General features: G+C 42.7%; 1 protein-coding gene across 4 annotated transcripts in view; it reads right to left on the bottom strand.

Moving 5' to 3' along the window:
* The window catches only part of Ccdc170 (coiled-coil domain containing 170), an 82,571-nt gene that overhangs the window by 47,532 nt on the left and 8,647 nt on the right, over positions 1–26,392 (bottom strand). For all 4 annotated transcript variants that reach the window (XM_029482616.2, XM_085842599.1, XM_085842601.1 and 1 more), the window contains exons 2-4: positions 8,616–8,744; positions 7,100–7,356; positions 2,398–2,542 (exon numbers count right to left, since the gene is read on the bottom strand). In XM_029482616.2, coding sequence (XP_029338476.1) covers positions 2,398–2,542; positions 7,100–7,356; positions 8,616–8,744 — 531 coding nt within the window. The remainder of the gene's footprint in view (positions 1–2,397; positions 2,543–7,099; positions 7,357–8,615; positions 8,745–26,392) is intronic.

Raw genomic sequence — 26,392 nt, 5'->3', positions numbered from 1 at the left:
TTCAAGTAGGACTCCTAACAGCAAGGGCTGTCTCTGACCCCTTCCTCCTACTGGGCTGCCTCGTCTAGCTTCAGTAGGAGATGATGCGCCTAGTTGTACTGCAGTGTGATATGCCAGGCTGGTTGATATCCATGGGAGGCTTCCCCTTTTCTGAGGAGAACAGGAGGAGGGGTGGATGTGGGGAGGAGAGGGGAGAGGGGTGGAGTGGGAGGAGAGGACAGAGGGGAAGCTCTGATCAGGATGTAAAGAAACTTAATCAATAAAAAATTAATCAATTGGGGCTGGAGAGTTGGCTCGGAGGCTAAGAGCACTGACTGCACTTCCAAAGGTCCTGAGTTCAAATCCCAGCAACCACAGGGTATCTCACAACTATCCGTAATGAGATCTGGTGCCCTCTTCTGGCAGGCACGTGTACATGCAGACAGAAGGCTGCATACATAATAAATAAGCCTTTAAAATGTAATTAATTAATTAATTTTAAAAAATTGTATGAATATCTGCCAGGAAACAAGGACCAGAATGTTTATGAATGAGCAGAACAGAAAGGGTCTGAATGGACGGATCACTATTACCAAGCCAAGTGTCACATGAGAATCATCAGTGTCCACCCTTAATAGCAATCAGCCATGAATTAAGATCTTATGAGTTCTAATGTAAAGGTTAAAAGTAGTTTAAGAACTAAGTCTAGTTTTTGACTCACTAAGGATGCCCAAAATGACACATTTTGGGCAGAGTTGCAGGGAGTGTCTTACTAAGTATACTACAAGAGGTCAGCAGCCTGGACATTAGCGAAAGTACAGCCCATAGCCTTTGTCTTTCCACTGCCCGTCCCATGTGTGTTGAGGTTTGTGTCATAATACTCAATTCTGTACTGGAAAGGAAGGTCTAGGCCTACGAGTGAATTTTCACATTTACGAGCTTCTGTTGCACAAACCTTGTTCCAACAAGGTTTCTACAGCTACTTACTAGAGGGATTAGAGGTAGGTGGGTTTTGAGTTACCTGGTTGGGGGTGTAGAAGAGAAAGAAAGAAGGAGAGACCAGGTGGAGAAGAAAGGAATGGAGGAGAAGCCGCCATGGGTTAGGTGAGTCATGAAAACATGGCCCTTAGGGCTGCTGGCCAGTTGGAGTTAAGAGCAGCCCAGAAGCCGGGCAGTGATGATGAATGCCTTTAATCCCAGCACTTGAGAGGCAGAGGCAAGTGGAATTCTGAGTTTGAGGCCAGCCTGATCTAAGACTGAGTTCCAGGACAGCCAGGGCTATACAGGAAAAAAAAAAAAAAAAAAAAAAAAAAAGAGCAGCCCAGATAAAACATAGCAAGTAATAATTCAGGGTTATCAGTAGGAAAGTAGATTCTAATAACAGAGAGTGTAGATACCTGCCCAGCCCTGGCTCTGATTAAGGCTTATTGTAAATGTAAAGGTTGTGTGTGTCTTTTATCCAGGCACTAAATGGTTAAAGGGAGCTAGAATGCCATGGATTGGGAATTAAAATTTCTACAACAGGTGTGTCCTCTACCCCTGATCCTGACTTTGAAGGACACAAGGTATGATAGGAACGTGGGGGAAAACCGAAGGAAGGATAATCAACAAAACATTTTATTTGAAAATGCATAATTAAATCTAATGCTATGCATGTTCATTTTAAAATATTAATGAAAACTAAAACACTAATGTTTTATGTGCCTGATTTTGTGTATGCCTTTTAGCTAAGAGAAAAAATTCATGCACAAACATACCATGCAATAATTAGTTGTATTTGAATATCTAAATGTATTTTAGATCACATAATCCCTTTTAGACACTAATTAATCTCAAATGATGCTAGCAAAAGATCCGAGGATTGAAGCTTATACAAGTGTTGTGGTTTATTCTGCTCTACACCATTAATTAATGTTACCTGAACTGGCTGGGTTTGTTTCAACTTGACACAAGCTAGAGTCATCAGAGAGGAAGGGGTCTCAGCTGAGGAAATGCCTCCATGAGATCTAACTCTTAAGATATTTTCTCAATTATGATCAAAGGGGACAGTCCCAGCCCAGCCAGTGGTGAGTGGTACCATCCCTGGGCTGGTGGTCCTGGATTCTATAAGAAAGCAAGCTGAGCAAGCCATGAGGAAGCAAGCCAGTAAGCAGCATCCCTCCACGGCCTCTGCATCAGCTTCGCCAAGTTGCAGCCCTGCTTGAATTCCTTTCCTGACTTCCTCCAGTGATGGACTGTGATCTGGAAGTGTAAACTGAGTTAACCCTTTCCTCCCCAGCCATGGTGCAGCAATAGAAACTGTAACACACAACCTTTAGGCTACCCCTGTCACCTGTAGACCCAACCACAGCACTTCCTTCCATATCGCATGCCAGGATGAGCCCATGTTGAGAGTGCCTTTAATCTGCATGCAAATACCTTTAAAATTAAATCTTCATCCGATGCCTCTTCATGCTTCTTGTCTAGACTCAAGCAATCATGAAGCTGAGCCCGAAATTCCTCGTGCCTCCGGAGGTGCTCTGAGCCTTGTTTCTTAGACTCCTCATTTTCCTTTGAACAGTTTCTATCAGCCAGGTAACAAACAAATCAAGATTTAGCACCAAACAGACCTCAGTCATCAAAACAAGTCAGGACTAAAGCTCTCCATGGGGAATAATGTTCACTTTCAATACATCATCGTGTCCCAGTACAAATGATTGGCTGCTCAGCCCTGCCAGCAAATGAGGCATGTCAGCAACTTCAGGGCACCTACACTCTGCAGAAGATAAAAGTCTTCATGATGTGTGGACCTCAGAACAAGAGAGGAGGAGGAGCCTTATGTGTGTAACTGATCTGCAGACATGAAGGCAAGCACAGAGTTGACACACAGACCTGCCATGTGTAGTCACAACCCACAAGCCCCAAGGCCTCTGCTGGGGCCTCCAAGGGGAGGACAATGGCACCCTACGGATGCTAGAGGGCCAAGCTTCATTTTCATTTTAGACATTATGTGGTGATCTCTAAGGTCCTAATTCATGGCTTAGTATAAGTGACAGACACATATACATATGCACATGCATACGTACATGCATATATGCATACATACATATATACATACATATATACATAATGTCTTGATCAGGAAGAGATTGTAGAGAGAAAAACTTTCAAGCACAAGCAAAAAGCAACGAGAAGCCACACAGAGAGACTCTTTAGCATATTAGCAATGTGTTAAAATGAGCAAGTCAAGGAACTGTCAGATAGACGATCTCCAATAGGCTTGTTGAAATAGCACAGTGCATTTCCAATGCTTTGAATGTTTATAAAGATATCATCAAAAAAACCACAGACATACTTTTAAGACAAATTAGAACATCTCAGTAATTTGGAATCATTTTTTCAGTATTCTAGACAATAATCGTGATTATTGCTTTCTTTTTCCCAGGATAAGTGTTTACTGTGAAATTTTTGACTCTATTTAATGATTAACAAAGCATGTAATTGCATGTACTCAAAAGCGTATCATATTTCCATTTATGAAAGTGCATTAATAAATGGCTAGTGTCAATCTATCTGTAGTTTCTGCATATACAAGAAGCACAATGCACACCATGGGTCTGACAGATCTGCCTATGTGGCCTCATACTTTAGCCACAAGATTTCAACATCATAGCTCAATTGCAAAGGTCCCCAAGCTATGCCCACCGCTACTGGCTTCCCAACTGACCTAACAAAGTTCCAAGAATCTACCCTAAGGAAATAATCACATAACTATAAAAATATAAATGTCTGTAAATGCACTGTTCAGATTGCTTTATAGTAAACATTATAACAAAACTAAAAGTATTTACAGGAAACATCCAGGAACTGGTTTGAGTAAATAATTAAGCTCTTAAAGATTTATTTATTTATTTATTTACTTACTTACTTATTTATATTTTACGTGTATGAGTGTTTGCCTACATGTATGTATGTGTACCATGTGTGTGCTTGGTGCCCATGGATGCCAGAGAGGGTACTAGATCCCCTGGAACTGGAGTTATAAAGAGACTATTGTGATCTTGCATTTGGGTGCTGGGAACCAAACCTGCTCCCCTGCAAGAGTTGGAAGTGCTCCTAACTGTTAATCTATCTCTCCAGCTCCCAATGAAGCTATTTTGGAAACGGAATACCTTTGGCCATTAAGGTGATAAACTGAATGACTTTTTTAAAACAGCAACAATGTACTAGTAAACGTAGCATATTGCATAGTGCTCTTTGAGCAAAACTGTCTAAAAGCCTATTCAAGAAATGCTTATTATTAAGATTTTCTATAAACAACGATTTTTGAGTAATTTTTAATTTCTTCAAAATTTTTAATTTTCTCTATATTATAAAAGTGTTTTTACAATAGGTGTATGACATTTGTATCTTGCATTTATCTAGTGGACAATTAATGAACACAATTATGCATTGGATCCTATCAAGGATATAAAAGCCTCAGAAGTAAACAAGAGAGAAAAATTCTTGCTCTGTGAAGCATATGTTCTAGTTGGAAAGACAGACTGATCCAAATATTAATCTATGTAAGATATACAGTATTATTATGTAAAGACTGGAGGAAAATGATAAACAGAAAGGGGGTAAGTTTTTAGACATGGCACTCATGGGAGGGCTCAATGGGCAGATCCTTCTGAGTGAGGGCCTAGATCAGACATAGTCATGCTATCTGGGAAAGAGCCTTGAAGACAAAGGGATGAGCAGTTGCAAAGGCCCTGAGGTAGGATCATGTCTGTCCAGTTCGAGAATCAGCAAAGAATCCAGTGAACTGGAACAGCAAGAATGAAGGAGAGAAAAGTAACCCCGGCGGGTTAGGATGGGCCTTTGGGGCTGTAAATACACTAGGTCTTTACCCTAAGGAAGGAAGGGAATCACTGGGGGACTCTGAGCTGAGGACTGACACAATCTAGTTTGTGCATTATCAGGATCACTCTGGCTGGAATGTGCATTGACTGAAGAAAGAAAATCATTTGTGAGCTAGGTGTTTCTGTGTCCCCATATGTTGAATCAGGAGCCTCCATTAAGATAATGTGTGTGCTTGAGGCTTCCCAGAGGTAATTATTAAGTCATGAATGTGAATAAGAAGAATAAGAAAAAAGAGAGAGGCTGTCTCTTTCTCTCTCTACTATGGGAGAAAACAATAAGAAGTTCATCTTCTAACTGGAAGAAAATCCCTACTAGGAAATGAGTCAGTAGCACCTTAATCTTGAATTCTCCAGTGTCCAGAACTATTAGTAATAAATTTATACTGGCTAAGCCAGGTGATCTATTATACTTTAATAGCACCTTGAAGAATAAACTGGTACCAGGAGTGGGGTCCTGAAATAGTACGTACTTAACTACAACAAATCCAGATTAAAGATGATAGTGTTATTGGGGTAACAAATGAGAAATGGTTAATATTTAGTTCTATTTGAAAATAGCTGTGGTTGCATTTGCTAGTGGAGAAGAATATGAAAGAAAAGGAGAACCTTGGATGATACCAAGATATTTCACCTGGCAGCTGGAAGAATGAAATTATCACCAGATCAAATGAGTACAAAGAGATATGGTGGGAACCTCAGGACACATAAGATTTAAAATGTCTGTTGAGCTTCTATGTGAAGATGATACAGAGTCATCACCAGCACTTAGATGGTACATAAAAGACAGGAGATTAAATAACACAGAAATAAGAATAAGACACCTCAATACTTGGAAGCCAAGAAGAAAAGAAAAAACACAAAAAAGAAAAAAGTAGGAGATAAACTAGTCTGTAATGTTCTGAAAGCCAAGAGAAGAAAGTGGCTCCCAGATCAGTTGTAGCTGATGCTGCGGAGACCTACCAGCCCTGCTTCATCACTGATGATCTTACAGAACAACTAAAGACAGGTTCACAAAGATATCTAAGAACCCTGGTAATCCAAACTCTCAGGAAGAAAAGGGAGGATAAAAGCTCAAGAGCAGCCTAGGCTACACAGCAAGAGTGTGGTGGTTTGAATAGGATCGGCCCAGGGAGCGGTACTACTAGGAGGTGTGGCCTTGTTGGAGTAGGTGTGTTCTTGATGGAGAAAGTGTATGACTGTGGGGATAGACTTTGAGAGACCCTCCTCCTAGCTGCCTGGAAGTCACTCTCTCCCTGTCTGCCTTTGGATAAAGATGTAGAACTCTGAGCTCCTCCAGCCTTACATCCGTCTGGACACTGCCACGCTCCCACCTTGATGATAACAGACTGAACCTCTGAACCTGTAAGCCAGCCCCAACTAAATGTTATCCTTTAAAAGAGTGGTCTTGGTCATGGGGTCTTTTCACAGCAGTAAAACCCTAACTAAGACAGACAGCCTGTCTTAAAATCAAGCAAACAAACAAGAAGTTTTCTATAGGTCGAAGAGGACAGGAGCTGGGGGTATTGGTTAATTTATTAAGATGGAATAAATAAAAATAATATGAACTACTTCACTAGTAGTGATATTTAAAACTGGTCATGGAACAGCATGAGAGTAATCCTAACACTCAAGAGGTGGAGGCAGAACAATCTCCACGAGTTCTCTATAGAAAATGCCGGGAAAGCCTAAGGAGGACTGTTCAAAGTAGTCTTGCTTCCTTGAATATTTTAGCTAGCCTCTAAATACACTCTTTCTGTGGGCTTCTCTGTTGCTCTAGAGTTAAACATCTATTTAGGGAAAAGCTCACAATTAAACTTTTTTTGTTGTTGTTCTTTTTGTTTGTTTGGTTGGTTGGTTGGTTTTGGTTTTTCGAGACAGGGTTTCTCTGTGTAGCCCTGGCTGTCCTGGAACTCACTCTGTAGACCAGGCAGGCCTCGAACTCAGAAATCCGCCTGCCTCTGCCTCCCCAGTGCTGGGATTAAAGGCATGTGCCACCACCCACCGTCAAGGTTCTACACTTGCAAAAGACAACACTGTGTTTGTTGAAATACTTAATAACACTTGAACTTGAGCAAAGTTTGTAAGACTACAAAGATATTTGAGGGCTATAATTGTTTTCTCAGCTTGAGTTTAAAGGGAAAGTCATATAAAACATTCAAAGATCACTCAAGATGTAGGCTGAGCTCTGAAGCTAGGATAGCCACTAACAAACTGGGGAATGTTTCCAAATTTCTTACTGTAATCTCTCATCCAGTTCTAGAACTTTCTTCGTTAGTTCCTGGTTCTCCTTCATCATGGCGTGAACAGAGACCTCTGCTCTGCTTTTAGAAGCCGAAATGGCTGCTGCTTCCTCCTGGAGCTCCTCCATCCTGCCCCTCAGAGACGTGAGGAGAGATGACTTTCTGGCGCTGCTTTCTTTATAGCTCTCCATTTCCGCCTTCAGCTCCTGACAGCAAGCTTCTTTAGAAAGCATCTTGGAGCGGAGTTCTCGAAGCTAAAGTGCAGAGAGGTTGGGGTGGGCGAGAACAAAGGGATTTAACAATGTGTGTGCTGTTGCAAGGGCCTACCAAGAGTCAATACTGTAATTTAGAATGTCTCCATTTTATTCCTGACCTCGTCCAATTTCATTTTCTCTTTCTTAGGTTTGGATCTGCGTTACCAATTTGAAAATTATGCCTGAATAATTTCCTGACTAACAATCCTAGTTTATCCTTTTCAAAAGTCAGCTGTAGGCTGGGTTATAACCTCGTGAAAGAGTAATTATTGTATATAATGTGTGAGAGAATTTGAATTCAATGTTGAGTACACAGACCAAAAAATAAAATAAAAATGAGCAGCATCTTAAGTTGATTTCATGCCACTGGGGAAACATTTCTGGTGGGTATTACAAAAAGCAATAAAATATTTTACAATGGGAACCAATTTACTCTATCAGCCTTGCTGCATATAGTACTGATTTACAATGATTTGGGGACCCTCCACGCCACAGTGATTGTGATTCCATGGCCACAACTGTTTCTCAAGCAAATCCAGATGTTCAGGATATCATGGTATCTCCCCCATTGGCCTTCTAGACTATAATTATAGTTGGTAAAGAAAAAAAATGATATTCAAATTCCTGGGGGAAATATGGTGGCAAAGGGAAATTATGCAAGCGGAAGGTCTGGGCTTCTGTGGCTTCCGTAGCATGAACATGCTGGAGGGTGTTTGCATTCGGGAATGGTGGGTCTCTGCTGTGGGGCCGTCTTCACTCATGTGTGGTTCTTTGGAACTGGGCGTGTGCATGCACACAGAGTTGCACATGTTTCCAGTTTGCCAACTGCTAGTCACCTCGCAGACCAGGCTAGACCCCTCCCAGCCTCTGCCCTGAGAGCAGAAAGAATCCAGAGGGGCTCAGAAACTACACCACACTACTTGAGCTTGGAATTCGCCTGCCTGATCAGAACTCCCACACAAAAAGGACTCAGAAATCCTTCTTACCAGCTCTGGGAGACAAGCAATCTACATGAAAGGAAGACGTCCCTCAAGGCCCGTGTGACTTTAACCCAAAGTTCTCAGGTCTCCCCGGGTTGTACAGACTTTCTCTAGATTCTAAGAGTCGGAGGGGCTAAGCATACAAAGAGTAAGTATAAATGTTGTCAATGGATTGAAATGCCATTCTTATTTCCTGTTTCTAATCTTCACCATCCTGTTTCCCTCTATAAAAAGCTACAGAGATGCACTTCTGAGTGGTGACTGTGAACAGCGTCTCACCTCGGACTGAGCACATTCAAATTTGACCAGCATTGCTGCAAGCTCACTTTGAACATTTTCAGTCACATTCCGGTAGTGGTTCAGCTGTTCCCAGGTAACGGGGACTTCTGGGCGATGATTGGCAGTTCCCTGGTAGAGTTTCCCCAAAAGACAAAGCGTTAAAAGTATTAAAGAGGCTGTCATCCGAGGCTGCGCAAAGATATCTCGGCTGGAAGTTTCCTTTGTATCCAAATGCACAGAAAGCACGACCAAGAATGTGTGCTGTGTTCAGATCATTTCAGTCTCGCTCTCAAACGTTCAAAGGGAAACAGGAGACAGTCCAAGAAATGGTGCACACGCACGCACACACACATACATGCACACTCATACATGTACCTGAACATTCACATACTAACACACACACATACTCACACACACATGCACACACACTCATACACACATATACTCATACACATACACTCACACTCATACACACACATATATACTCACACATATAAACACACACTGAACACACATATACTCACTCATATACACAGAGAGACATACACTCACATACACTCACACTCATGCATGCACACTCACATACTCACACATACTCATACACTCATATACACACACTCACACATACACATGCACACACACATACTCACACACATAAACTCACACACTCATATACACTCATACACATACACTCACACATAATATTATATGAGAAAAATAAGGTGGCTTGCCTAGGCTCAGTAGTAAAGCACATGAGTAATACCCTGGGTTAGACCTCCCATAGAAGAAAGTAAAGGAAGGAAGAAGAAAGGGAGGGAAGGAGGGAGGGAGGGAGGGAGGGAGGGAGGGAGGGAGGAAGGAGCGGGGGGGGGGGGGGAAGGAAGGAAGGTAGATAGCCAGGCCCAGTAGCACTTGGGAGTTGGAAGCAATAGGATCAGGAGTTCAAGATCAACATGGACCAACTAGCAATTTCATGGCCAACCTGGGCTACATAAGACCCTATCTCAAAAGGCACAAAACAAAACAACCAAGAGAAAAAGGAGCAAGCAAGCAAGCGAGCTAGCAATTGAGTTTTGCTAGCTTAGAGGTTTTGCCTAGCTAGGAAGATGGCTCTGTGGACAAAGCACTTGCCATGCAATTGTGAGGACTTGAGTTCCTTGGGACCCATATAAAAGTCAGAAATCTGTCTGTCCCAGCAGTCCTACAGTGAATACGAGCAGAGACAGAAGAGTCCCAGAAGCTTACAGGCCAGCAATGGACAACAAAGAGATCCTGTCTCACACAAGGTGGAAGGTGAGGACTGGCATCCCAGGTTGACCTTTGACCTTTGGAAGAGAACCATGGCATGTGCACAGGGGCACTCACCATCAATGAACACACACATGAGCACACACACACACACAAATTAAAATAATATCTTTAAGTTTCCTCCTACTTAACTCAAATGCCGTCTGAATCAAATCCTGCCCAGAACAAAAAGAGTCAGAAAGGGATCGTTTAGAAGGTTCTTTCTAAGGGCTGCAGAGCAAGTTTCACTGTTCTTCCAAATACAGTGCCGATGGGTTGCTCTTGTTTCTCCACTAAGAGATCACATGACTTAACTGTAAAAGGTTCCCTCCTTCCTACTGATTCATTTTGCCATTTTTCTCAATATCTAAATCTTTCTCAGGTCACAAAAGGGACGTAAATTCACAAGGGGAGGAACAGGATGGCAGACATTTGCAGGAAGGCCTGGCCTGGCCAACTCATCCCAGCTTCCCTTTTGTTTTTGTTCGTTTGTTTGTTTGTTTTTATATGAGTATGGGTGTTTGGCCAGCATGCATGCCTGTGTATGCCTGACTCCTGAGAAGGCCAGAGAGGCTTTTGGATTCCCTACAGCTGGAGTTGTAGATAGCTGAGAGCTGCCATGTGGGTACTAGTAACTTTATCACTTGCCTTTGTCCAGCATTTTGCCATATCAGTAAGAACAACTAAAATAGACATAGAGCTATGCCCAGCTCTGTGAATTCTCCATGCCCTATGCTCTTTACAAAAGATGTACACGAAAAACCACTCTATTTTTTTTTTTAAAGGAATGTGAGAGAGGTCACAGAGAGGAGAATTTCATGGAATATCCCCTGGGCCTCAGAGGACTCCTCAGTAAAACCACTAATGACAGCCAGAGACAACTGGACCACCACCAACCACTCTTGCTTGGTATAATCATGACACACACACACACACACACACACACACACACACACACACCCCGCCGAAAGTCATCACATAACCCAGAACTGGACAACAAGCATTGCCATGACCTGTGTGTGGCAGTGCACAAGATGCCAAACAAAGCTCCGGGACACTTAGTGACAGCCAGTGCTGGCAGTCACCACACAGCCAAGCTGGCTAAGCACTCGGGGAAGAGCGAGCAGGAGAGGCTGAAGGGGAGCTCTTGGGGCAGGATCACACCCTGCCAGCTTCCTCGGGGATTCAGAAGGGTCTCAGTGATCCTCACCATCACAGCTGCACTTCCCCCATGAGGCCTCGAGGGCAGAAGTGCCCTCAGGACAGGTTTCAACCTTAGTGTACAGGACCACCAACTGAATAAAAATTGCATTAGAAATAGAAGGTCCCCAGTGGCTATGATTTCTTTCAGTCACAAAGCAGATGACATTTAGCAAGTGCGATTTTGGGTTTTTTTTTCCTCCTTCTAAAAAAACAAATGCGATGTGCCCCCTGAATATAATAGTAATGTGAGGTTGTCCAGAAACAGACCTTTGTCTTAGTAGGTCCTCATCTAATGAAGATCAGTACCAAAAGTATTAACATCTTCTGGGATGGGAAGAATGTATTTTGGTTAAAACGGGGCTACCACTACAATGTGCTGCATGTGGCAAACTTGCCCGGCATAGACAAAGCCTTGGTGTCAATATCCCAGAACAAACATGGTCAGACCCAGCTGCTCAACTCTCCCACTACAACACCTTGACAACTTTTCCCACAAGTGCACATGTGGGAAGATGATTATCACCCTGCAGCTTATAACAACAACAAAGGAGGGAGAGGTTGTCAAAGCAATGCAAACTTATTCACCTGACAATTATTAAACAAAGACCTTTCTGAACTGTAGAACCCTATGAACCGGGAAGTGAGAGACAGATTGCTCTCTTACTAGGTCGGGGCATTGTACTGTCTCTAGGAAACATCACGAACAAGAAATTAGAAAGCCACAATGATGCTTGTATTCATAACCCAGAAGGAGAAGGGAAAAAGTCACTGTTTAACTGCATCTAAGACAGTGTCTAGACAGGGGAACGGAACGGCACACAGGCACTTGATAATCCTGACCTACAGGAGGGACGCCAGGATTGACCGTGGGGCAAGGGTACAATGGTTTAGTTTTAAATCATCTGTAAAATTAAATATACATGTTTAAATGCTGGAAAGAAACACTGTGGGCTGGAGAGATGGCTCAGCGGTTAAGAGCACTGACTGCTCTTTTAGAGGTCCTGAGTTCAAATGCTAGCAACCACATGGTATCTCACAACCGTCTGTAATACGATCTGATGCCCTCTTCTGGTGTGTCTGAAGACAACTACAGTGTACTCATATATATAAAATAAATAATTTTTAAAAAGAAAAAAAAGAAATACTGTGGTTCTTTCCATCACAAGGCTAGATTTTACTCTCTTTTTTATTATAATTTCCCATATTTTCCAGTCCTTCACAAGAACTGTGTGTTCCTTTCATATCCTCTGACAAGTTTTTTTCCTTTTATTGAACGTACATTTGTTTTCTCACATAATGTATCCTGATTACACTGATCCCTTCCCCTCCACTTCTCCCAGTTCCTTCCTGCCTCCCTGGATCCACTCCCCTTCTGTCTCTCATTAGAAAACAAACACGCTTCTGAGGAGTGATAAAATGTAATGAGATAAAACAAAGCTAACACATCGGAGCCTGACAAGATATGAGAGAAAGAGGCACAGAGACCTGCTTGTCCACACACTCAGGAATCCGTAAAAACACCAGACTGGAAGCCACGCTGCATGTCCAGATGGCCTGTGTGTGCTCCGTGCGTTCTGCCTCCGTCTCCATGAGTTCACATGAGCTTTGCTCCTGTGGATTTAGAGGGCCTTGTTTCCCTGGTGTCCCCCATCCTCTCTGTTAAGTATTTCTTTAAGGGACAAACATAGCTAAAATTCACCAGCCCTGCTGTGCAGTCTTTCTTCAGAGACCACAATAACTAATAACTGTGACAGCACAGACTGGAAAAAGGTGACAGCTGACATTCAGGAGGCTTCTCCTCATCGACCCCGTCCCGGAGCCCTGCCCCCTTAGTCCCTCAACTTTCCCCGTAAGTACTGAACAAGCTTTTCTTTCTTCCTTTCTTTTTTTCTTTCTTTCTTTCTTTCTTTCTTTCTTTCTTTCTTTCTTTCTTTTGGTTTTTCAAGACAGGGTTTCTCTGTGTAGCCCTGGCTGTCCTGGAACTCATTTTGTAGACCAGGCTGGCCTCGAACTCAGAAATGCGCCTGCCTCTGCCTCCCAAGTGCTGGGATTAAAGGTCCACCGCCTGGCTACTTTATTTCTTTTAAACTATCCACAGTGGCAAAATTAGGGCCTATCCATTTGTCCTCCCATGAGGACAATTGAAGCCATTAGGTACCACCCAGATAGGCCATGAAGCAATTTTATATTAGTTTTAGAGAGCCAACTACATAAGATTTGATTCTGCTACTGATACTATTATGATAATGAATGGAATTGCTTTGAAGGTGCCACATAATCTTTCCAAAAAGATGAGGATTTTGAAGTTCAGTACCATAAAGCAAAGATAAGTTCACTCATCATTTAGTACACAATGTGCCCAATTATCTGACTTGTGGGCCGTGTCTGGGGCCAGTCTTGCTACGCCAGTGCCTGGCTCTCTTAGTGTCCAATGGACAAAAAATAGAAAGAAAAAGAGAGAAGAAAATCACTCCCAGTTTGGGACACACAAAAGCCCTAAAGCCCATTCCATTCTCCTCTCAGAGACCGGCAATGATCTCCTGTGCTCCTGCATGACACCATACTGAAATATGCAACTGAATTACCACAGGTGATTCCATTATGGAATTGCCCCTCCCTCTCTGTGTCTCCCTCCCTCACTCTCACTCTCACTCTCTTCCTCCCTCCCTTGCTCTCACATTTCTTTCTTCCTGTCCCACCTCTCTCTGTGCCCCTGTCTCTCTGTGTATCTTTCTCTGTGTATTTATCTGTCTGTCTGTCTCTGTCATCTCTGTTTCTGCCTCTGTCTCTTTCTCTCTGTCTGTCTGTCTGTCTGTCTCTCTCTCTCTCTCTCTGTCTCTCTCTGTCTGTCTCTCTCTCTCTCTCTCTCTCTCTCTCTCTCTCTCTCTCTCTCTCACACACACACACACACACACACACACACACACACGTTTCCAGTGCTGCTCTTAGACACTCCCTCCTGCAGCCCATCATCCCCTCATCAGGAAGGTTCTTCCTGAAGTCACAGCACATGGATTGTCTTGAAGAACAAACCTTCCTGCTTGATCATGCCTCTAGTCCACAGACATCTATCTGTTTGATGCTATAATATGGCATTGATCTGAAATGTACTGGCCACAATTATAACTGTCCTGAGATGGGTGGCCCATTGGCTACAAGTTGGTCTAGCTGGTCTAGTTAAAGTTTGATGTCAGGGCTCTTCTGAGCCTCCTGCTTTTCCCCTCTGCTTGCACTTGGTCTCTCAGGCTCATTTATACCTAAGGGGACAGCCCTATGGATGTAGGACTTAAAAAAGGCAGTCTGAGTGTCTGCACCTTAGCAGATAGAGGCAAACTTCAGAAGATATTTCTGCATGAAGCCAGGGACCAGCCCATTTTACATTACCTTCTCTTGAAATACTTCATTGTAGTTCACATAAATTCTAATTCAATGTACCCACTGAAACTCTTCTAGAGGGGCTGGAGAGATGGCTCAGTGGTTAAGTGCATCAACTGCTCTTCCAGAGGTCCTGAGATCAAATCCCAGCAACCACATGGTGGCTCACAACCATCCGTAATGAGATCTGATGCCCTCGTCTGCTGTGTCTGAAGAGTCTGCTGTGTCTGAAAACAGGGACAGTATAGTCATATATATATAATAAATAAATCTTAAAAAAACAAAAAGAGGGCTGGTGAGATGGGTCAGCAGGTAAGAGTACTGACTACTCTTCTGAAGGTCCTGAGTTCAAATCCCAGCAACCACATGGTGGCTCACAACCACCCATAATGAGATCTGATGCCCTCCTCTGGTTTGTCTGAAGACAGCAACAGTGTCTTTCTTCCTTCCTTTCTTTCTCTCTTTCTTTCTTTCTTTCATTACTTTTGGTTTTTATTTAAATTTATTTTAACTAATTCATAAAAAGATAGCAACTGCACATCTTCATGGAATACCATATGATATTTCTTTTTTTGTTGTTTTTGTTTGTTTGTTTGTTTTGTTTTGTTTTTTCAAGACAGGGTTTCTCTTTATAGCCCTGGCTGTCCTGGAACTCACTTGGTAGACCAGGCTGGCCTCGAACTCAGAAATCCACCTGCCTCTGCCTCCCGAGTGCTGGAATTAAAGGCGTGTGCCACCACACCTGGCTATGTGATATTTCAATACATGTATATGCTGTGCGATGTTCAAAGCAGGTTAAATATATGTCTCCTCAAACATTTATCATTTAATAGTGAAAACATTTGAAGGCATATTAAAATATATGATATAGTGTCATTGTCGTTAGAAACATCAATGTTTAAAGGCATCTCACAATTCCCCAGAGCTCCTCGGAACTAAACCACCAATCAAATAAAACACATGGTGGAACTTGTGGTTCTAGCTGCAAATGTAGCAGAGGATGGCCTAATCGGTCATCAGTGGGAGGAGAGGCACTTGGTCCTGTGAAGGCTCTATGCCCCAGTGTAGGGGAATGCCAGGACCAGGAATGGCAATGGGTGGGTTGGGGAGCAGGGGGAGGGGGAGAGGATAGGGGATTTTTGGAGGGGAAACTAGGAAAGGGGATAACATCTGAAATGTCAATAAAGAAAATAATCTTTAAAAAAAAAAAAGAGTGTACCTATTTATAATAATAAATCTTAAGAAAAAAAAGGAAAAAGAAAAAGAAACTCTTCTAGAACAGCTCTCATATGATTGCTCTGCTAAAGACATTATGCTGTAAGCAGCATCCATGGTCACAGAGACAGACGTGCCAACCCCTTTGGGTATGTGCTTTTAAAATAACTCCTGTAGTGCTTGATAATAAGACACCACTGTATCCACGATCCAGGAACTATCTCCATTCACTCTCCACAATGACCCTGTGAGTGAGGGCTGTCCTTAAAACACCACTTGAAACTGAACAAAGTGAGGTCCACAAAGAAAATTATATTGGCAGATCTTCACAAAGCAAATAGTAGTGAGATGGGCAGAGGTTGGAAGGAGGATGGAGAGGTGGGGGGAGGGGAGAGAAGACAAACTACAGGCCTACAGCCAGGGTTGCCTATCTGTATGTATAATTAAAAAGTGAATTCAAAGTGTACTTTATGAATGAACTTATACAATATGGCAGTCAAGTGTGTTCTCCCTGCTGCCTAGCCCTTCTAGTTTCACACAAGGTTTATGGTCTATAACATTTATTACAACACGACAGCAGACTGTTGTACACCCATAAGATGAGAATCCAGAAAGCAGTTGGAAGAACCAAAGTGACCCTAGTGACAACCTACAGACATTTGTTCCTAACCCACAGCTCAGTGTAGTCTTCACCTCACTGAGGAAATGTGTTGTTGCAACAGAGAGAACCCACTACACAAAATCACAATCCATCAAAATGCAGAGCTCTAGAGCCCCGTCCCAATGGACTCCCTCAGCTAAGGCTCAGGGAACATTGCAGAAGAGGATCCGGATGGGAAAAGTGTTAAGAACCTGAGGAACCAGGGAAATTGCTGTGAGACTGCAGCTTCTAGTAACATCAGAAGCCACACCCCTAAAGTCTCACCAACATGGCGCCAAAACGTGAGCTGAATGACACCAGCAAATATGCTGACTGCTTGGGGAAGATGCCATGAGGCCTCCATTCTACAAAGAACTGTAGGCAACTGAGGAAAGCTGAGAGCAAGAGAGGTGTTCTTCCCCAGAAAAGAGCACACCAGTTTGTTGTACAAAGCCAAATGGTCAGCCCTAAAACATGTTATAATTGTATTTGTGATGGTTTGCATATGCTTGGCCCAGGGAGTGACAATATTAGGTGTGGCCCTGCTGGTGTAGGTGTGGCCCTGTTGGAGCAGGTGTGTCACTGTGGGGATGGGATATAAGACCCTCATCCTAGCTGCCTTGAAGCCAGTATTCTGCTAGCAGTCTTCAGATGAAGATGTAGAACTCTCAGCTCCTCCTGCACCGTGCCTGCCTGCCTGGATGCTGCCAGGCTCCTGCTTTGACGATAGTGGACTGAACCTCTGAACCTATAAACCAGCCCCAATTAAATGTTATCCTTTACAATACTTGCCCTGATCATAGTGTCTGTTCACAGCAGTAAAACCCTAATATTAAAATCTCAAAAATAAAATAAAAAAAAATCAAACAAAATCTACAAGGCAAAAAAAAAAAATGGAGATCTCAAAAGCATACTGTTTTAAAGTGAACTAGAGAACAAAGCTAACAGTTTCGTACCTGTTCAAGATTTATTTATTTCTTATTTTATGTACATGGGTGTTTTGCCTGAGTGTATGTCTATGTACCATGTTCTGCCCCTGGAGGCAAAAAGAGAGCATAGGATCCCTTGGAACTGAAGTTACAAATGGGTTGTGAGCTGCCATGAGGGTGATGGAAATTCAACCCAGCATCTCTAGAAGGGCAACCAGCTGAGCTATCTCTCCAGCCCATTTAGTTTTAAAAGTACATGCTACACAAGATAATAGCTTTTCTTTAGGTACGAATGTGCAAAGTATTTCTAACGGTCTGAAAGACACCCACTAGAAAAAAAATACTTACTTTTTAATTATTAATTACTGCTACAGAATGAAGGAAAATGGCCAAGAATAGAAATGATTTTCAAAGGGAGCAGTTGCAACTTTGGTAATATCCAAGAGCCATAAAGGACAATAAATAACTTTTATCTCTTTGTCTACCAAAACTCGGCACAATGCCCAGTGACGTACACAATTTATACTCTTATCGACCTGTTTCAAGTAGACTTAACTGTTTTTAAAGGGATGAACTTTTATACTAAATGTCTTAAGGAAGAGACAGGCGAAAGCATGCTTAGGAGTTTAAGTTACTAGGTTCTCAGTTATCATGTGCCAGTCTCCAGAGGCGCCACAAGTGCAGAAGTTGCATGTTTTGTTTGGGATTTTAGGTTTTGTTTTTCCTCTGTGTGTGTGTGTGTGTGTGTGTGTGTGTGTGTGTGTGTGTGTGCACTCATAGAGACCTGTGGTCTGTGTCATGTGTCTTCCTTAATCAATCTTGACTATTGTTTTGGGGACAGGTCTCTCCTTAAACCAGAAAGAAAAATCAGTTTGGGTAGGCTGTCTGGAACCTGTAGAGTTCTACCAGTCCTGGGATTACAGACACAAACCTTGGTACCTGGCTATTTTTAACATGGGTGTGGGGTCCAAACTTGGGTGTTTATCTTTACAGAACCAGCACTTATGTAGTGCATGGTGTCCAGCTTCTTAGTCTGCGGGTTGGGTTGGGTTTTGCTTTGTCTTCTTGGCTTTTGGGGTTCTCTTGAGAATTCCAAAACTCAGGTAGCCCCGTTTCAAGCCCACTGTGTAGCAGAAAATGACTTGAACTCCATAACCTCTTCCTCTCTTCTTCTTCTCCTCCCCCTCCCAAGGGCTAGGATTCCAGATGTGAGGTACCCACAGCACCCATACACACCCACATCTCCCCACCCCGGCTTCTTTGCAAGATCTTGCACCTTAGAGTGCACAAAGACAAGGCAGAGGGAGGGCAATGGAGTTTGTGGAATGCATTTGTGGAACAGGGACAGTTTGGGTCTGCTTCTGAGGCAGGAGACTCACAGCTAAGAGATGAAACATAAATAATGTGATAGCCAACATATGAGTGTCCTAGAGACTCAAAATGGTAATTCAGTGCTTTTTTTTTCTAACCACAAAAAGTCTCCAATGAACAAAGGGAAAACCAGACAAGGGGGAAAAAAAAACTTCCTAAATAACATGTGTTGAACTAAACCCCAGTTTTCTCTTCCAAATAAGCCCTTAGCACAGCCCAAAGAAACCACCTTACAACATGGTTGCTTTGTGTTTTCCAGCAATGATTCTTCTGTTGGGAGAAATCTACTGCTTCCCAGACACAGCAGCTCTTGATGGCAACAAAGGCCCTGGAAACCATCGGAAACTCAGGAGAAAGAGGGAACATTAGGAACATGTAAGCGGATAGCCAAATAATTTTAAACCTTCCTATAAGAATTCATGCAGGCCGGGCGTGGTGGTGCATGCCTTTAATCCCAGCACTTGGGAGGCAGAGGCAGGCGAATTTCTGAGTTCAAGGCCAGCCTGGTCTACAGAGTGAGTTCCAGGACAGCCAAGACTACACAGAGAAACCATGTCTTGAAAAACCAAAAAAAAAAAAAAAAAAAAAAAGAATTCATGCATATCTGGGATCATTGGCATTCTATAATTGTACTTGTGGACAGTGGTGACTGACCATCTGAGTTCAATCCCAGGATCCCACACAGTTCGGGAGAGAACCAACCCCCAAATGTGGGGTTGGCATACACACACATGCACACAGAGACAAATATGTAATAAAAATTTAAATAATATTTAAATAATACATGGTAAGGGAGAAGATTCACAATAAAATGTTTAGTGATTTTTATAGTTTATTCCAGAATGAGTCAAATTGAAGACAGATAGATGTCAAGCTCCCTCCAGGACTGTACTTAGCAACTGTCATTATGTAGCCAGTGAGTGACAAGTGTCCTGAGCACACTCTCTAGGGCAGAGGCATATGTTTCACTTTAGGGAGGAAGTACATGTTGCTGAAAGGTAGGTCCACCTTCCACTAGACTTCACCTGACTCTACCCAGGACCCACATCCTTCTCTCTACAGGGAAGAGAGAGGAGAGGCAGCTGTGGATTCAAAGCAGGTAGACGAAGCTATCCTCCTTAGTTTTAACTGTCAACTTGGTATAACCTAGAACCATCTGAAGAGAGGGAGCACCCAGATTCCATTAGCCTATTTCCAAGTCTGTGGGGAGCTGTAATCATTGTTGGTTGATGTGGGAAGGCCCAACCCACTGTGGGGTTGTAGTTCAGAGGTTTATAAGAAAGCTGACTGAACAAAGATCCAACAAAGAAAGAGACCTTCAGACCAATTTCCCTTATGAATATCGATGCAAAAATACTCAATAAAATCCTCGCAAACCGAATCCAAGAACACATCAAAACAATCATCCATCATGAACAAGTAGGCTTCATCCCAGAGATGCAGGGATGGTTTAATACACGGAAATCCATCAAAGTAATCCACTATATAAACAAACTCAAAGACAAAAACCACATGATCATCTCATTAGATACTGAGAAAGCATTTAACAAAACCCAGCACCCCTTCATGATAAAAGTCATGGAAAGATCAGGAATTCAAGGCCCATACCTAAATATAATAAAAGCAATATACAGCAAACCAATAGCCAACATCAAAGTAAATAGAGAGAAGCTGGAAGCAATCCCACTAAAATCAGGGACTAGACAAGGCTGCCCACTTTCTCCCTACTTATTCAATATAGTACTTGAAGTCCTAGCCAGAGCAATTTGACACCAAAAGGAGATCAAGGGGATACAAATTGGAAAGGAAGAAGTCAAAATATCACTATTTGCAGATGATATGATAGTATATATAAGTGACCCTAAAAATTCTACCAGAAAACTCCTAAACCTGGTACACAGTTTCAGCGCAGTAGCTGGATATAAAATTAACTCAAACAAATCAGTGGCCTTTCTCTATACAAAGAATAAACAGGATGAGAAAGAAATTAGGGAAACAATACCCTTCACAATAGTCACAAATAATATAAAATACCTTGGTGTGACTCTAACTAAGGAAGTTAAAGATCTGTATGACAAGAACTTCAAGTCTCTGAAGAAAGAAATTGAAGAAGATCTCAGAAGATGGAAAGATCTCCCATGCTCATGGATTAGCAGGATCAATATAGTCAAAATGGCTATCTTGCCGAAAGCAATCTACAGATTCAATGCAATCCCCATCAAAATCCCAACTCAATTCTTCACTGAGTTAGAAAGGGTAATTTGCAAATTCATCTGGAATAACAAAAAACCTAGGATAGCAAAAACTATTCTCAAAAATAAAAGAACCTCTGGTGGAATCACCATGCCTAACCTCAAGCTGTACTACATAGCAATTGTGATAAAAACTGCATGGTACTGGTAAAGGGACAGACAGGTAGATCAATGGAATAGAATTGAAGACCCAGAAATGAACCCACACACCTATGGTCACTTGATCTTTGACAAGGGAGCTAAAACCATCCAGTGGAAAAAGTCAGCATTTTCAACAAATGATGCTGGCACAACTGGTGCTTATCATGTAGAAGAATGAGAACTGATCCATTCTTATCTCCTTGTACAACGCTCAAGTCTAAGTGGATCAAAGAGCTCCACATAAAACCAGAGACACTGAAATTTATAGAGGAGAAAGTGAGGAAAAGCCTCGAAGATATAGGCACAGGGGAAAAATTCCTAAACAGAACAGCAATGGCCTGTGCTGTAAGATCAAGAATCGACAAATGGGACTCCATAAAATTGCAAAGCTTCTGTAGGGCAAAAGATACTGTCAATAAGACAAAAAGGCCACCAACAGATTGGGAAAGAATTTTTACCAATCCTAAATCTGATAGGGGACTAATATCCAATATATACAAAGAGCTCAAGAAGCTGAACTCCAGAAATTCAAATAACCCCATTAAAAATGGGGTACAGAGCTAAACAAAGAATTCTCAACTGAGGAATACCGAAGGGCTGAGAAGCATTTGAAAAAATGTTCAACATTCTTAATCATCAGGGAAATGCAAATCAAAACAACCCTGAGATTCCACTTCACACCAGTTGGAATGGCTAGGATCAAAAATTCAGGTGACTGCAGATGCTGGTGAGGATGTGGAGAAAGAGGAACACTCCCTCTTTGCTGGTGGGATTGCAAACTGGTACAATCACTCTGGAAATCAGTCTGGTGGTTCCTCAGAAAATTGGACATAGTACTACCAGAAGATCCAGCAATACCTCTCCTGGGCATATACCCAGAAGATGTTCCAACTGGTAATAAGAACACATGCTCCACTATGTTCATAGCAGCCTTATTTATAATAGCCAGAAGCTGGAAAGAACCCAGATGCCCCTCAACAGAGGAATGGATACAGAAAATGTGGTACATTTATACAATGGAGAACTACTCAGCTATTAAAAACAACGAATTTATGAAATTCTTGGACAAATGGATGTATCTGGAGGATATCATCCTAAGTGAGGTAACCCAATCACAAAAGAGATCACTTGATATGCACTCACTTATAAGTGGATATTAGCTCAGAAACCTAGAATATCCAAGATACAATTTGCAAAACACAAGAAAATCAAGAAGAGGGAAGACCAATGGGTGGATACTTCATTCCTCCCTAGAATAGGAACAAAATATCCATGGAAGGAGTTACAGAGACAAAGTTTGGAGCTAAGACAAAAGGATGGATCTTCCAGAGACTCCCCATCCAGGGGTCCATCCCATAATTAGCCACCAAGCGGAGACACTATTGCATACGCCAGCAAGATTTTGCTGAAAGGACCCTGATATAGTTGTCTCTTGTAAGGCTATGCTGGGGCCTAGCAAATACAGAAGTGGATACTCACAGTCATCTATAGGATGGAACACAGAGCCCCCAATGGAGGAGTTAGAGAAAGCACCCAAGGAGCTGGAGGGGTCTGCAACCGTATAGGTGGAACAACAATATGAAGTAACCAGTATCCCCAGAGCTCGTATCTCTAGCTGTATATGTAGCAGAGGATGGCCTAATCGGCCATCACTTGGAAGAGAGGCCCCTTGGTCTTGCAAACTTTATATGCCCCAGTACAGGGGAATGCCAGGGCCAAGAAGTCAGAGTGGGTTGGTAGAGGAGCAGGATGGGGGGAGGGTATAGGGGACTTTTGGGATAGCATTTGAAATGTAAATGAAGAAAATATCTAATAAAATTTTTTTTTAAAAGAAAGCTGACTGAACTGAGCACTTTAATAGGAAACAAAGACAGGTGGATCTCTGTGAGTTTGGGGCTAGCCTTGACTACATAGTGAGTTCAGGCCAGTTGGGTGGGAGATGTGCTACTAGATATGCTGAGCTATGTCCCAGCTCAGTTTCCAAGATTCAAGTCATCGCTAAACGTAGCATCGTACTGAGAAATCGAGATGTGTCTGTCCTGCTAGACACATGTGGGGGCCTCCCCTATCTGACACTAATTCACCAAGCTCTCAGACACCTGACTTGAAGCACTTCAACACCAGGACTGAAGTGGCTCTGCCAAAAGCTCACCCCAGAAGTGAAGCCGGACACCGTAGGAAGACTTCCTGTGCTCCCCAGTCTGTGTCTCTCAGTGCTGCCCCTTCTGGGAAGCTCCTATCCCTTCCTCTCAGTCTCTGTCTTGTGACTATGATAAAATTCCCTGACAAAAGCAAATTTCTTTTTGCTTTGAGACAGGGTTTCTCTGTGTAGCCCTGGCTGTTCTAGAGCTAGATCTATAGACCAGGCTGGCCTCGAACTCAGAGATCTGCCTGTCTCTGCCTCCCAAATATTGGGATTAAAGGTGTGTGCCACCACTGCCCAGCTGACAAGAGCAACTTTTAGAAGGAAGGGTGGGTTGGAGAGATAAATCCTCTGCAGTTAGACCATGACTATTCTTGCAGAGAACCCAAGTTGGGCTCCCATCACCCACATGGCAGCTCTAAACCATCTATAACTCCAGTTCCAGGCATCTGACACTTCCTTCTGGCTTCTGTAGGCCCCAGGCATGCATGCATGTGATAAACATACATGCATACTGGTAAACAGGCATTGCATAGATAGATAGATAGATAGATAGATAGATAGATAGATAGATAGATAGATAGTGTCTTAGAGTTTTGTTGCTGTGAAGAGACACCATGAACAAAGCAACTCTTTCAAGGGACAACATTTACTTGGGGCTGGCTTACAGTTTCAGGGGTTCAGTCTGCTATCATCATGTTGGGAAGCATGGCACTAGCCAGGCAGACATGGTGCTGAGAAGGAGCTGAGAGTTCTGCATCTTGGTCTGATTGCAGCCAAGGGAGATTGTCTCTTCTGCATTAGGTAGAGCTTGAGCATAGAACCTCAAAGCTCACCCCCACAGTGACAAACTTCTTCTAATAAGACCACACCTACTCTAACCAGAACACACCACCTAATAGTATCATGTCCTATGGGCCACACATTCAAACACATGAGTGGGGTGGGGGATGTTAAACCTATTTAAACCACCACAGGCAGGCAAGTAGGCAGGCAGGCAGGCAAGCAGACAGACAGACAAACAGACAGAGGAAGAAGTTGTTGTTGTTGTTGTTGTTGTTGTTGTTGAAGTTTATTTTAAAATACAATCCGTCATGAGTGAGAGTGGGGCTCAGCACTAGTCACATTGCTCCATCCATAGAAGATGGGGGATGTGGGGGGTGAATGCATGCTTGTGTGCTTGCTAGTGCTTAGCTCATGTTCTCTGTTTTGTAGAGTCTAGAATTCCCTGCCCAGGAAATGATCCTGTCCACAGTTGGGAGAATTCTCCTCACATCAGTTAGCATCACCACAGTAATGCCCCTCAGGCAACCTAAGTAGATATTACACCATGGCTACTTCTAGAGACCTATCTCCTGCTGCTTTTAGATTCTGGCAAGGTGACTAATACTAATACCGTCCAAAACTCTCCCAGGTAGACAGGGTAAGGAATAAACTCCCCAGGCTGTATAAAGCACTTCTCATTTAACCAGAATCCATAGCCCACTCATTTTGGCTCCAGTACTCGATGTCTATCTAGTACAACCTTCAGTCCACCATGACCCTAGTAGGCGTTCTCTTTGTTCATTTCTATTCTGTAAACCCCACCCATGACCACACACACACACCTGTAGGACAATTCCGTCATCATTCAAGGCAGGTTTTCTCCCTCTCGGTTGGTCCCCGCTGAAAGGCCTTCACAGACACGCTGAGAAGCATGCTTTAATAATCACATAGGCATCCCACAGTCCCATCAAGTTGATATTGAAGATAAATCACCACAGGTTCAAGTCCACCCCTTGTCAAATAGACCCCCAAAATGCATCTCCCTAAACCAAAGACTCCAACTCCAGGACCCATAAAACGCTGATGTCCATCTTCTACTCCAAAATTCGCTTATTCCATCTCCAAGAGTCCCGACAGTCTCAAACAGCTACATAATATTCCATCATAAAAGGTATATTTTCATTTCTCCATAGGAATAATTCTGAAAAAATAAATGGCTGTGACAAAAGTAATAAACTTTTGACACAGGATCTGTGAGCCTATTTCACATCAAAGGAGCACCAACTTACCAGTAAATTGAGATTCATCACATGAAAAGCCACTATTTAATCGGCAGCTTTTCATTATTTCTGTAGCCCTTTTGAAAATGTCATTTGGGGGCTGGAAAGGCAGCGCAGCCGATTAAAAGCACTGTCTGCTGCTCTTCCAGAGGTCCTGAGTTCAGCTCCCAGCAACCACATGGTGGCTCATAAACATTTACACTAGGATCAGATGCCCTCTTCTGGCACACAGATGTGTACATGCAGATAGAGCATGCATGTGCATTAAATAAAAAAACTATCATTATACTGACTTTGCCTCCCTCAGCCCTTACAGCAATCTCACAAGACTGGACCAGCAGCTTGGTCCTAACCAAGCACCCACAGGAAGTGCACTATGGCGCCTCCTTTCAAGCTCACAAGCTCATCTGAAACTCAAACCCATGATTTTACCCTGGGGTCTACAATTAATTTTTCTTATATCTTGCAAATGTGTTTATAAAAATTCCACTGCCGTGCATACCTGATATATCGCTAAAACATACAAGAATATGAATTAAGATAATATTTTTTAAAATATATTTTCTTCTTGAACCTTCCATAAATCATCTTCTTTACTCTCCATTACCCTTTGGAATCCAGCCCTGGCCCATGTTATTTTTGGTCTACATCATCCAATAAACTCCACAAAGGAAGTCCTAATCAGTCCTTGTAGCAACCAAGTGTTAAATACCGAAACTTAGCAAACGCAATTCAATGCAGCACTCTTTGATCCTGGAGTGACCTTGTAATGCTAATGATGTTACTCACACTGTGTAAGAAGGAATCCCGGCTCTAAGAGCCTGCTCCTCCCCTCCCTCAGCCCTCACTCCCCATGCTCCTTCTGCTCCAACCAGGGCTCTTCAGCCATTAAGTCCACTTCCTCTGACCTTTTGGAATAAATGAAGTTCTTATGTTAATCCTTCACATGGTACTAACTTTTATCGTATGTGTCATCACTACTGTGACTATTACTTATCTGAATGACTGAATGAATGCAGCATCCATCTCCCCTGACAGACTACTAGGCAGGAAAATGTCTATTTTGTTCAACACTATTTTTCCAGTGACTAGATATCAGCAAATGTGTGTGGAATGAATGAATGAATGATCCATCCAGAATGCAAACCAAGATTGTTTGACTCCAAAGTCCATGTT

Source organism: Mus caroli, unplaced genomic scaffold (genome assembly GCF_978045245.1).
Source record: "Mus caroli unplaced genomic scaffold, Mus_caroli_1 scaffold_9, whole genome shotgun sequence".
Classification (NCBI taxonomy): Eukaryota; Metazoa; Chordata; class Mammalia; order Rodentia; family Muridae; genus Mus; species Mus caroli.
The sequence above is the reverse complement of the archived record's forward strand: the minus strand, read 5'-3'. Positions and strand labels throughout refer to the sequence as shown.